At 35.7% G+C, this 14,578-nt stretch overlaps 1 protein-coding gene across 1 annotated transcript in view; it reads left to right on the top strand.

The window, feature by feature from the left end:
- LanB2 (laminin subunit gamma-1) overlaps nt 1-14,578 on the top strand; it is a 403,913-nt gene that overhangs the window by 138,311 nt on the left and 251,024 nt on the right. The window contains exons 11-13 of the mRNA XM_090405827.1: nt 2,787-3,011; nt 3,238-3,423; nt 6,503-6,632. Of these exons, the coding sequence (XP_090261953.1) occupies nt 2,787-3,011; nt 3,238-3,423; nt 6,503-6,632 (541 nt within the window). The remainder of the gene's footprint in view (nt 1-2,786; nt 3,012-3,237; nt 3,424-6,502; nt 6,633-14,578) is intronic.

The following is a 14,578-nucleotide window of genomic DNA, read 5'->3' on the forward strand; positions in this document are numbered from 1 at the left end:
TGGCTCTAAAACTGCGGTAGTTAATTACAGGCCAATCACCATCTCGGGAGTGGTGGTAAAAGTATTGGAAAAGTTAGTTAAAGACAAAATTCAAGAATGGGTTGATCAGGATATGATACTCTGTAGGGGCCAACATGGTTTTGTTAAAGGTCAATCCTGCCTTAGCAGTTTATTAACTTTTTATAATAGAATGATATCTGAGTTAGACAAAGGAAATGGTACTTCTGGATTTTGCTAAGGCTTTTGACAGGATACCCCATGGAATACTGTTGTGCAAATTGGAGCAGATGGGGATGGATACTAAACTGGTGATATGGATAGGAGAATGGCTCAGGGAGAGATACCAGAATTTGGTGTATGGAGGAGCAGAGTCCAGGATGAGGCAGGTGACCAGTGATGTGCCTCAGGGCTCTGTGCTTGGGCCATTATTGTTTAATTTGTACATAAATGATATAGGAAATGGCTTAAAGGGAGATATTCAGTTGTTTGCTGATGATAAAGTTGGGTAGCACAATAAAAAATCAAGCTGATGTTGAGAATTTGCAGGATGATTTAAATAAACTGGTAAAATAGGCAAAAGGTAATGGATGTCAGTTCAATGTGGAAAAGTGTAAAGTTATGCATTTTGGGATTAAAAGATTACCAGTTGTGTACTACATTGATGGAACAGTACTTCAAGAGATTGATGAGGCTACAGACTTAGGGGTGTTGGTGGATAGGGAGATGAAGTTCAGGGGACACATTGCTAAGGTGTCCAAGATTGCACATAGCTAGGATTACTTGGTTATTGAGGAACACACTAACATCCAGAAATAAAGAGGTTATTATTCCCCTTTATAAAGCATTGATACTTCTACATTTGGATTACCTCTGTGCTCAGGTCTGGTCACCTGGATTCCTTGGAGATGAGGAGGTTGGTGGAGAGGGTTCAGAGGAGAGTGACTAAGTTGGTGAGTGATGTAAAAAATGCTCCCTACATTGATAGATTGAGAGCTTGTGGATTGCAGAGGTTGGTTGATAGGCAGAGAAGAGGGGATATGATAGAAACATTTAAATTACTAAAAGGTTTTTATAAGATTGATGCAGAGGAAATGTTTCAGCTGTGTGATAGTGGTGGAAGAACAAGAGGTCATCCCCTGGAAATTAGGGAAAAGTGTGGTTAACAAGGGTGTGAGAATGAGGTTTTTCACCTGGAGGGTGGTAAATGAGTGGAATGCATTGCCTGACTCAGTTGTGAGTTCTTCGTCTGTAAATGAATTCAAGAACAGATATAGTTTGGGTCTCCCGCAATGAGTCTACTGACTCCATGGAGATACCCATAATAATAATAATAATTAAAATGCTTGCCAGCTAGAGAACAGAAAGTTAGTCTTTTTCCAGCTCTACCCCACTCCCCCCCTCACACAAATGCAAACTGTTTTTGAGGCACTAGGGTTTATGCAGCAGGTACTGATTAACTTGATAACATCCTAGTAACAAGTGGCAAAATTATTATTATTATTATTACATGACACCTCCAGGGAGTCCAAAGACTCATCGAGGGAGGGTACCTGCACTACAACTTTCTGTCTCTACCAACTGCATCTACACCAATTACTACCCACCACCACCACCACTAGATTTTCACAGACAATCACAAACATCCATGCCCACGGCAGGATTTGAACCTGCAGCCTTTTGGCTGGAGAGCAGATATGCTGACCGCTCGGCCAACTAGGCTGGCAAATATAAATATAAGTCAATAATTTTATTATTTTAGTATTTCACATAAGTATAAACTATTCTTAGCAAGTTAAACACAGTTTTTTAGAATGTGATTTAATCAGCAAAAAAGTTAAGGAAAATAGAGGAGACACCTGTTGTATTTTTTAAAAATTTATTTTATGGCAGCATCTTCCACATGAGATTGTTCAGTCTATAGCCTTAGTACCATGGATGGTCAAGGTGAGGAGATAGAAGAAACTTGCAAATGAACATTGGATTTTAATATTTATAGATTGTTCTCCTTAGGACACACTTAAGAGGGAAGAAGACTGTTCCAAAAGTCAACAACAGAAAGAATGAACAAGTGGAAGAAAAATTTGTTGTGTAAGGTTGAAGAACTGTGAAGAAATGTCAAAATATCTGCTGCATGTGTTTAACAGGTTTAAAAGAGAGTAGGATGCTCTCAGAGAGAGAGAGAGAGAGATAATGAAAATCGTAACTTGGAATGTAAGGAGTATCACTCACAAAGAAGAGACATTTGATGAACAACTAACCCAAGCCAGTGACAAGATATGTATAGTAATAGAAACAAGGAAAAAGCAAAAGAATACCAGCAGAGTAAAAAAGAAGAGCTAAAACAGGTATAATGAAAATGAAACACAAATCTGTGAAGAACAGTATTGTATATTAAGAGGTCACATTACAATGATTGGAGCCTATGCATCTGAAGAGAGGAAAGAAGACAGTAAAACCAGTTATATTTGAGGACACTAATCAAAAGGATACAGAATGTAAGAATATATTGATGATTTCAAATATAAATGATTAAATTTGCATCTTCCAGATATGCAACAATAACTGATTAGTGAATGGTGACTTAGTGTTACTTACTGCAACATGTCAATCAGAGAAAAAAGAATCTTCTCTGCTTAACATGCAGAGAAAATATTTCCTGCTAAACCACAGAACTAAAATTAATTCATAATTGCTAAAAGTGTAAATTACTAATAATTCATTATTGTTATTTTCTTAAATGTTATTATCAAACTGATGTGTTGATGATTTTCTTTTGAATATTATAGGTTCAGGCTTTCTTGATAATGTACGCCTTGAAACAGCTCAAAGAACACCAGCCGGCCAGGATGCAACTTGGATTGAAATGTGCACTTGTCCTGAGGGATATGTGGGTCAGTTCTGTGAATCTTGTGCTCCTGGCTACAGGCACGATCCATCCAGTGGAGGTCGCTTTGCTTTATGTGTGCCATGCAACTGCCATGGGCATGCTGAATACTGTGACCCAGAAACAGGTATATTCTGACTTGCATTTTAAAAATAAAGATTAAATTGTCGATTTTTGTATTTTATCTTTATTTAATTTAATTAATTTTTTGTTTTTTTTGAAAGAGAAAAATAGATAAACTGCAGGAAAGCACGGCATTTAAAAAGTGCCTCACAGCCATAATTCTAACCAATCCCAAATACTTGCTTAGTTTCATATCTGCTTAGTTTAATAAATTTAAATTTTCTCCTTAGGTAGGTGTATCTGTCAACACAATACTGCTGGAGACAACTGTGAGCACTGTGCTCTGGGATTCTTTGGTAATGCTTTATCTGGAAAAACCGATGATTGCCAACCCTGTCCATGCCCTGAACAAGGTGCATGTGTCATTTTGCCTGATGAAACTGTAGCTTGTCTTGAATGTCCTGCAGGTTATGCTGGTTAGTTCATGCTTATTTATTATTTGTATTTTTTTAGAGTTAAAAAAACAATTTAATTTATTTATAGTAATGTTACATTGGCTTGGTTTGCTTAGACTTAATTGCTAAATATGCTTTTCCTATTTTCTCAGGTAGAAGTTTGGAGTATTGTACATACTATCAACTATTGAGCATATTGTGCATTGAATATGTCACATAATGAATTTCAAGTTTTATTGGGAGAGATAACCTTGAAAATGACGAAATAAATATAATACAGTTAAACATTTAATACATAGTATGTCTGTCTGCATGTAGTAAATACATTTCTTAGAATATAACAATAAACAAAACAAACATAAAAAGATTAAAAAAAAAAAATCAGCTAATGCCTTTTTATTCCCGTATACGGGGAGTAGGCGAGATAGGGCATAAAAATGATGGAGGATCATTTTTATTTCTAGCACCAAACTGTTTAAATCATTTCTATTTCCTATCTATTTAGACAGATATTTTTTATGAATCATTTTTAGACTCTTGACACACATTTTTTTCTTACATAGGTACATAATCTGCATTCAGAATAATCAGAAATTTATGAACTTTATCAACAGAACTTTACTCTGCAATATTGGACAAATCAAAAGCCAACATTTGACACAAACGACCAGGACTCCTGACAACTTGTGTGATTTTGTTGCACAGCAACACTGCTCCACACACACACACACACACACACACACACACACACACACACACATACTGTGCACATCACTTGTGAGTGGTTGCTCTGTAATCATTCAAAAATTCTGCACCCCCCCCCAACCCAGACTTAGCTCCTTCAGACTTCCATTTGTCCCCCCCCCCCTCCACCTCAAGAAACACTTTTCCGGAAGCATTTCACTACAGATGAGGAAGGTCATCAGGTGGTGTGATGTTGGTTACTGGGTGCCCACACCCAAGTAACCAACATTGTTTTCTTCAGTACTGGCATTGATAAACTGATCTATTGTTGGAACAAATGCATCAATAAATTTGTAGATTTTGTGGAGAAGTAGTGCATCTTCACTTGGTTCTTGGCATATAATTTCGACTTCCTATTATTAAACATCTTCTAGAAAAAAAAATGTGTTACCTTGGAAACCTGGTTACTCCTTGGAAACCACTTGTCTTAGGGTGATTTAATAATGCCTACAACTGCTTGTTTAGCTTTCCATAAGAAATCTGCTCTTGGGTAGGACTTTAGTTTTCTTTTTTAATTCCAAAGGACTCTGTATATAGAGTGAATAACATATTTGGCAAGGCCACACGCACTGTTCAGTTTTATGGTGGATGTAATTTTTATATCCTTCAGTGATAGGTTAGGTTAGCTCAATATAGTCAAATCTTCAGTGAAGACATTTGTTAGGAATTTGGACTTGAGAATACACAACACTCTCCATAGTTTGAAGGAAAATAACAGGTGGAAAGGGAATCACATTTTCAGTACAATCAATTAGTACAAGGTTACTTTAAAAATAAATAATTAATAATGATAATAATAAATTTCAAATGTCTTCTTTCAGAGAGGAGGAAGACAGCCCTACAATTATTGATGATGTTGAAAATAGACCACTTGAAATTATTAGATATAAATGTAGACTTAATGGCTTGTATTTCAGTGGCATATGCATCATAACCCAAGATTTTGATAGTGAGAGATTTTTGACTTGGATGATGGTCCAACTGTGCATGTTTGTTTTCCCAAAGATTGAAAATTTAACTATTCCACCTGACTGAAGAAGAATCAGGCAATCTGAAAAAGACAGGTCAATACAGACAGGCAGAGGTTTTCTGTTTTGAAAGTCAATTGTATCTTTGGATAGACAGCATTAATCTTCACAATAAATATATCAAGTCCTGATATACAACTTGTCCACAGAGAAGATACCATCAACATACTTATACCAACTTGTTGGCTTAGAAAGAATATCATGGAAGAGATGATGCTCCAAATGTTTTATATAATAATTAGCAAGTGTTTGGGGAAGAGGACTTCCCATGGCCATGCACTCCATTTTTGTTGGAAATTTATCTGGACTAATAGGATAGCTGGAATGAATGATACTTTGAGAAAATCTTGTTTGGGCACATCCATAATTTCTCCAAATTCTGAACTTTCATATCTTCTAATTAATCATTGCTTTCTTGCTTCCAGAGGATGTATATGATGTTTACTGCATGTTAATAATTATTTTAATACTAGTTGAAATAGAGAAAATATTGTGGTCAGATTTTATTGTTTTTTTCAGCATCTCGCAATCTAAAATTGATGTTTCATGTGATACCTTCATTACACTTCTGTACTACTGGTAAATGAGTGCTGTTAAGCTAGCACTGTGTCATAGTAAAAGTAGTTTACTTTTAGAATTGCTACCTGAAAAAATATTTTACCACTTATATTAATTATTTCCTTTCTAATGACTTCATCATCATCATCATCATCATCAAATTCTTGCCATGTACCCTCAAGGGGTGTACAGGATATGATAGTACTACATGAAAAAAATTACATCATTACTACCTTCCTATCCAAATCAGTCTTACTTGTCAAGACTCCAACATTATCAGATCTTATATTTCTATCATCTAAGGCACTTTGTACCGTATCAATCCACCTATATCTTAGTCTTCCTCTGGGTCGTTTTACTGCCAACCTGGCAGAGAACATTTGTTTTGCTAATCTTTCCTCGCCCATTCTGTTTAGGTGACCATACTACCTGAGATTCTAATGACTTTACGTATGCCAAAATTGGGTGTTCTAATTATTTTTTCATGTATGCATTCAACTGGTTGAAGGAAATTAATATTTAAACTATTTTGTAATGTAATGTAATATATAAACTAGTTTGTACTATGATCACTTTATTATGAATTGTTTTAATAGAAATTTTATAATAATTGTATAAATAATTGTCATGTTCAGGCTTGTTATTTAAAAATAATGAAATAATAATTGCAATGGAGATTAATATTTCTTCAACAAAAAGTTTTTAATTTTTCAGTTTCATAAATTTGTTAATTGTTATGCACTTTATTGAACTGAATTATTTTTATATAGGACATAGATGTGATCTTTGTGTAGATGGCTATTTTGGGGATCCATTGGGTCTTCAAGGGTCTCCTTATCCCTGTAGATTATGTGAATGTAATAACAACATTGATCCTAATGCTATTGGAAACTGCAATACGTAAGTACAAGGTTGCTTTAAAAATAAATAATTAATAATGATAATAATAAATTTCAAAACAAATTTCCTGATACAAGAGCCATTGAGAGGCGATTGATGGACCAACAAAGATTTATTGTAAGAAACAGTTTCAATTAGGTTGAACTTGAAGAATTTCAAAGACAAATTGTCATGGAATCCTAGCAAGAACTTGAGGCAGTTGAAAGGCCTATGGGAGAAACACTTCAAGTAAATATCTTGAATACAGATAATCCAAATAATAACCAATCAGATCACTTAAATGTTATACAACAGTAACTTTGATGTATGATTTTAGAACACCAGACAAAGACAGTGACTGCTGACACGGAAACAAAGCTGAAGACGAGTTCTACCTGCAGTATTGAACAACATCAATTGGTAATAGAAACAATTCCTACAAAAATAGGTTCAGAGGAGAGTGACTAAGTTGGTGAGTGTTGTAAAAAATGCTCCCTACATTGGTAGATTGAGAGCTTGTGGATTGTAGAGGTTGGTTGATAGGCAGAGGAGAGGGGATATGATAAAAACATTTAAATTACTAAAAGGTTTTTATAAGGTTGATGCAGGTGAAATGTTTCAGCTGTGTGATAGTGATGGAAGATCAATAGGTCATCCCTGGAAATTAAGAAAAAGTGTGGTTAACAAGGTTGTGAGAACGAGGTTTTTTGCCTGGAGGGTGGTGAATGAGTGGAATGCATTGCCTGACTCAGTCGTGAGTTCTTCGTCTGTAAATGAATTCAAGAACAGATATGATAGATATTGTTTTGATAGTTTGGGTCTCCCGCGATGAGTCTGCTGACTCCATTGAGATGCCTGTAATAATAATAATAATAATAAATAGTTGTAGAAACAAATCAGCTCATGTACAGTGCTACAGTTGCAGTTACAAGACAACTTGGTTATACAATAAAACAAATGAATAAAAAAGAGGAACCCCAAAATGGAAATTACATTTGGAATCAAAAATGAACAAACTTCAAGTAGATGTTAACAATTTCAAGAATTTCAATTAAGGAAAACTTATACAGGAAATGATACAGGAAGAAACTTATACAGGAAGAGTAGTAAAGCGATACAACCTTGAAAAAAAATTAATAATCAAAATATCAGAAGAATTAAAACAAAGAATTGTGGCCACAGCAAAAAAAATCATTTGCTATGAAAACGGAATAAATCAGTATAGGCAAAACATTCAGTTCAGAACTAACCAGCATCAGTTTTACCAAAATATCGATGGTAATTCTGAATAAAATGTTGAACACCTACACACTGAAGTTCTGAAAGCAGCTCTGGGATAATCCAGAAGAACATAATAAAAATGATAACTGGATAAAAGATGTTCAAAAACAATTGAACTGTACTCAGATGGAAGACTTTGTCATGACCACAGAAATGATCGAAAGGCAAACAAAGAAAATGAAAAACTGGAGTGCAGCAGGAAAAGATGAATTGTATGGATTTTGGCTCAAATACTTGCCCAGTATTCATGCTCGACTGCACGAGCATTGGCTCAATAATTTGACAACCTATTACAAACAGGCTTAATTGAAGAGTGGATCACAAAAAAGGGCAGTTCTGATTTTGAAAAACAAAGAAAAAATAATCCACATTTAAGTTATTCACTGGACTTTTAGCAACTTCAATTAGTCAATATATATCACGACACCAACTTCTGCCTATTGAATAAAAGGGGTGTTGCAGAAAATCCAATTGTTAATTGACAAAATGATTTTGAAAAATTTGAAAAGACAAAAAGCCAACTTATATGTGGCATGGATTGATTACCAGAAAACAAAAACATCAGAAAATTCCTAGCAGCTGTCATAACCACATGGAAAACTCCATTGATAGCTATTAATGGCTATAAATACTATAGTCAATGAAGATAATCTGGGTACAGTGAATATCAAGAGAGGAATTTTCCAAGTGACTCATTATCACCTCTATTGTTCATCCTAGCACTGATTCCTCTAACATTAATTCTAAAGAAAACTAACTTCAGATACCAAACATCAAAGTAAACAGGAAAAATATTGCATTTGTTATACATGGATGATCTTAAATTGAAAATTCATTCAGAGAAATTGAGTTACTGCTCAATATAGTCAAATTTTCACTGAAGACATTTGTTTTGAATTTGGACTTGAGAAATACACAACACTCTCCATAGTTTGAGGGAAAATAACAGGTGCAAAAGGAACCACATTTACAGATGGAAGGAAAATTAAAAACATAGCACGAATCCTATAAATACCTAGGAATTCTTGAGGCGACGACATTTTGAGTTCAGAAGTCAAAAAGAAAAGTGTTTAAAAATAAACAGCATAAGTTATTTCTTTTTTGTGTTTTTTATTTTTATTTTAAGTGACAGAAGTTAGTGCAGCTACTATTGACATTACTGAAGAACACACACCCCACTAAGAGCAATACAATCCTTCCTACATAACGTTTGGATTCATGTATAAAAAGTGATTACCCACAATGTGTTGTTTGTTCAGAGGTTCTTTCTAATAATCTTGTGGTTCATCAGAACTTTAAAAGACATTTGCAAACAAAGCACCAGCAGTATCAGGTCAGACTATATTAACTAATTTTTTTTTTTTTTAATTTTTTAAAGCAAAGAGTATAACTTGAAATTTAAGTAAACATATGGTGGGCTGAAAACTGCAAAGAAACATGGAAAGAGCCCTTTTGGGAATACCCTGGTTAGATAAAAAGAATGATGCTTGATTAAGAAAACAAACAAAGGTAATGGACATTGCATTAGTAATAAAAGGCAACAAATGCACTGAGCAGGACATGTGATGAGATTGTCTGACAACAGATGGACAACGAAAACAACAGAATGAACACCAAGAATTGGTTATTGGAAACCAGGTAGACTAGTGGTAGGATGTGACAATGAGATAACAAGATGTTATGAACATTTATAGTGAGAGATGCACAAGACTGGCAAAATGTAAGAAGCATGGAGAGGCATTTGTTCAGCAGTGGACTGAAGAAAGCTGTTGATGGTGATGATGGGCTGAGGAACTGTGGGAAGGAAGGAAAGAAAGGGAGATGAGGGTAAAGATCTACTGTGCTTATACGGCGTGGCACAAAAAAATTTGTGCCATACCATGCAGGAATACCGTGCATGCATGCATGCATGCTGGCCAATGTCTATGAAGATTTATCCTTCCTCCATAATGTCTGGTTCTTGAATGAAGTGCATTTCCATCTAAGCAGTCATGTAAACAGACACACCTACAGGTTTCTCAAGACCTGAATTTGTCCAAGAGAAGCCTCTTCATGGCGAGAAGGTCACCACATGGTATACAGTTTTCTGCCATGGCATAATTGGGCCTACTTCATTGAAGAGGGTGGTGTAACCGTGACTTTGAATAGTGAATGCTACATCAAGAATGTGTTGGATTTGCATAGGATGTGTCATACAAAAAACATTCCATTTTGTGCACAGGTATTCCAACAGGATGGAGCAACCCATCACACATCATATGGTTTTAGAGCCTATTATCAGAACATTTCACCAGGAGGCTCATTTCGAGGTTCACAGAATTCCTGTATCCTTCACGTTCTCCTGATCGCGCATCACTTGATATCGTCATTTGAGGTATGTTGAAAGAATGGTATTCCACCATGGCCTGCCTTCAAACCTTGATGAACTAAGGGATAAAATTACACAACATGTTGAGCAGATGTCTCAACCCTTGTTCTCCAAGATGACAGAGAACCTTCGCATGTGCTATGAAACTTGTCTTGAAAGACAGAGTGCCCATTTTGAGCATGCAGTCTACCATTGTTAATGTTTTATTTGACCAAGATTTCACTGATAGTTGTGGATGTACATATCATCATGTGTAAACATACATTTCTTTGTTAATAAACCCGTTTACTCCATAACATATATCATTGTAGTTATTCATTACTGCTTTTTTTTTTTTTTATGTCATACTGTATATCAGTGCAAGGAGTATTAGGAATAAGGGTGCAGTTTCCTAACTTGATACAGTTAGTCTGCAAATCATTGGTATCAGTGAGACATGGTTAATGAAGGATGATGATGCACCCCCAGGAATAGAATATGATGACTATAGCATTTTTTGAAAGGCAGAAAAGATAAATGAGGAGGTGGGATATTACTGATGATTTCAGAAGAGATGTGTCCTCTCCATGCAGAACACCTTGAAGAAAGCAGTAGTGATAAAATAGTATTTGAGGCCATCTAGTGTGAGATAGAGGCCAGTAGGACAAAATATGCAGTTGGTTGCTGCTATAGACCAAGGAATGCAAAGGATGATGCAAATGATATGGATCAGCAAATAAGTTCAATAACTCGAGGATAAGTAATTATTATGAGGCACTTCAACTATAGGAACATAGACTGGAAGTAGAAAAGAACATGTGGGAGGAAGGAAATGGAATTAATGCAGTTAATAAGGAATAATTACCCATGACACTATGTGATGGAATGTACAAAGGATTTGAGAGTGCTAGATCTCATAATTGCATCAGAGCATTTGTCTATAACCAAGATGTGGCCAAATTGTTGAAGTGATCATGTGGTCTTACCTTACCTGAGAAGTGGCTAAATATATGGAATTTTCAGTTAAGAGGGAGTATATGTGAAATTACAGGGCTGGTAAATATGACAAACTCAGGGGATTGCTTGGAGCAGTGCCATGGCAGAAGAAACTGAAAGGCATGGGAGGTGACAAAGGAGTGTTTGAAAGAAGTAATAGCAGACTGCATAGCTAGAGTCAGGAGAATAAATCAGGTGAGAGATAAATGGAGAAATAGAATCATTAAGCAGGAGCTACAAAAAAAAAAGCAGAGGGGAGTCAAACAGAAAGGTGATTAACAGCACACATGAACAGTACAAAGCAGAGGCCAGAAGTGTGAGCAGTATGGTAAAGAAGGCAAAATCAAAGTATTAGCAGTATGCAGGCCAAAGGTAATCCCAAGGAGTTCTTTCTGTATGTGGAAAAGGAGAATGATTATGAAAGAATAATTTTAACAAATGCCAATGGTGGAGAGGTAACCGAAGCAGACAAAATAGTTGAATACTAAGCAATTACTTTTGCAAGAGCATATCATTCAGGTGAAGATATTGCAGTAACAAGAGAGGCAAGTAATATGGAAATAGAGATAGATGACCTGGAGGTACATAGGATATTATAGAACCTTGATGTAATTACAGCTATGGGATTAGATGGTATACCAGCTTGAGTAATTACAAGAAAGTGCTAGAGAATTGGCAGTGCCTATGATGATATTCTTTAATTTAAGTCATAGCTCTGGGTTGATTCCAAGGGATGGAAAGAGGAGAAAATAATTCCATTGCATAAAGAAAGCTCTAAGACTGAGTTAGAAAATTATTGACCAATCAGTATCTCAGGAGTGGTTGTCAGAGTATTGGAGAAGTTGGTTAAGCAGGTTGTGTATGATGGTTCAGTGTCTCAAAAAAGGTGGGTAGTCAGTGGCATGCCCCAGAGTTCTATTCTTAGGCCCCTTGCTGTTTAACTTGTTTTTAAACGATATATCAAGTGAACTGACTGGAGATCTACAGTTATTTGCTGATGATGCAAAGTTGGGAAGAATTATAACTAGCACTGCTGATGTTAAATCCCTTCAGGAAGATTTGAATAGACTTTACTTGGACAAAAGAATGGGGGGGGTTGTAGTTAGTGCTGTTTTCTCCCTGGTGCATGACACCAGAGTATACAGAGGATTTGAAATTGGAAGTGATCACTATTTAGTCTTCAACAGGATAAAATTGAATTTCATATTGAAAAGAATAAGATGTAAGAAAGTTTTAAAGTGAATAAAAGTTGAGCAGCTCTCAGATGTGAACTGTAGACTAAAATACACAAAGATTATTGAAGAAAAAATGAAAGAGTTTGAAAACAGGAATCAAACCTTGGAGATTCAATGGCAACCCTTGAAAAAAGCCCTGATTGATTCAGCTAGAGAGGCATGTGGTGAAGTTGTTTGCAAGGATAGAAAAATTAGAACTCCATGGTGGACACAGGAAGTTAAAGAGACAGTGAAGGAAAAGAAGAAAGCATATCAAAAGTTCCTGGCAAATAAGTCAGCTTGTGCTCTTAGAGAATACAGAGACAAATGCAAGAATGCTAAACACTGTGTAAAACTAGCTAAACAAAAATCATTTGAGGACTTTGGCAAGAATATAGCAAATAAATATCAAGAAGATCTAAATATAAGATCTGATAATGTTGGAGTCTTGACAAGTAACAGATGGATTTGGAGGAAAATTGTAGATAGGAAGTTAGTAATGATGTAATTTTTTTCATGTAGTACTATCATATCCTGTACACCCCTTGAAGGTACATGGCAGGAATTGGATAATGATGATGATGATGATGATATCAAGAAGGCGGCAGAATATTCTGGAGGTTGTTGAAGAAGCTTAGGAATGGAGAAAAGGGTGCTGTAAAAGGAGTTAGAGATGATAAAGATGAAAATGGGAGAAAAAGATATCCTTGAAGTATGGAGTAATTACTTTGAAAAACTGCTAAATGAAACAAGCAGTGATGACAGCACAGTGTTAAAAACACTGACCAGGCATGCAGCCAGGAATACATATCCATACTTGAAGTAGAAAAAGCCATCAAAGGCTTGAAATGTGGAAAGGCAGCAGGAGTAGATGATATTTGACCAGAAATGCTGAAGTATGGTGGTATAAGAGTCTTACAGTGGCTGCACTGCATAGTTCAGAAGGCCTGGACAGAGGGACGAATTCCCAAAGATTGTGGTAGAGCTATCATAGTACCCATATATAAGAAGGGAAATAAAACTGAATGTGAGAATTACAGAGGTGTTTCCCTACTGAGTGTTCCTGGCAAGATCTATGCAACTATACTTGAGAAACGATTGAGAAGAATTGTGGAAGAAAAGCTTGCTGAAGAACAAGCTGGATTCAGGCCAAATAGAGGCTGTCAGGATCAGATCTTCACTTTACGACAAATAGTTGAGAAAGCATGGGAATATAACAGAGATCTGTATTTAAGTTTTGTAGATTTGGAAAAGGCATATGACAAGGTGCCAAGAGAGAAGCTATTCAATACGCTACAGTTATATGGTGCCAATGGGGCATTATATCAAGCAATACTTAGTTTTTATTTGAGTTGTAAGTCAGCAGTTAGAATTGAAGTAAGTACAGGAAGATGGTTTAATGTTAAATCTGGTGTGAGACAAGGATGTACATTATCCCCTCTGTTATTCATTATCTATATGGATCATATTATGAAGGAAAGTGGTATTAAACCTGCTATCAAAATTGGAGATGTTAATGTCAGCTCTTGCTTTATGCGGACGATGTTATACTTCTAAATAAATCCACTACAAGTCTGCAAGATTCTCTGACTAAATTAAATAGCTGTTGTAATAGATATGGTATGAAGGTCAGCAATAAAAAGACAAAGACAATGAAAATAGGTAGAATCATTGAAAATGTCAACTGTTTTTGAATGGAGAACCTATGGAACAAGTAAAACATTTCAGCTACTTAGGCACGATTTTTACTGAAGATGGTAAATTAAATATAGAAATAGACAACAGAATCAGCAAAGCTGGTATGGTGGGAAGTCAATTGAATAAATTCATATGAAATAAGAGAGAAATTAGTCAGAACACTAAATTAGCTGTATACAAGACGGTGTTCAAACCAGTTTTAACTTATGGATCTGAGAGCTGGGTCAGAAGTAAAACACTTGACCAAAGACTAGAGACCACAGATATGCGAGTCCTGAGAAAGATTATAGGCATGAACACATGGCATCAATGGCAATATCATATTAAAAATGAAGATATTAGGAAAGAACTTGATATTGTCAACATCCAGAATGCATTAGCAGAGCTAATCTCAGGTGGTATGGTCACTTAAACAGAATGGGCGAAGAAAG

This window comes from Typopeltis vanoorti, chromosome 15 (assembly GCF_054136105.1).
Source record: "Typopeltis vanoorti isolate ZY-2024b chromosome 15, IOZ_Tvanoo_1.0, whole genome shotgun sequence".
In the NCBI taxonomy this organism is placed as follows: domain Eukaryota; kingdom Metazoa; phylum Arthropoda; class Arachnida; order Uropygi; family Thelyphonidae; genus Typopeltis; species Typopeltis vanoorti.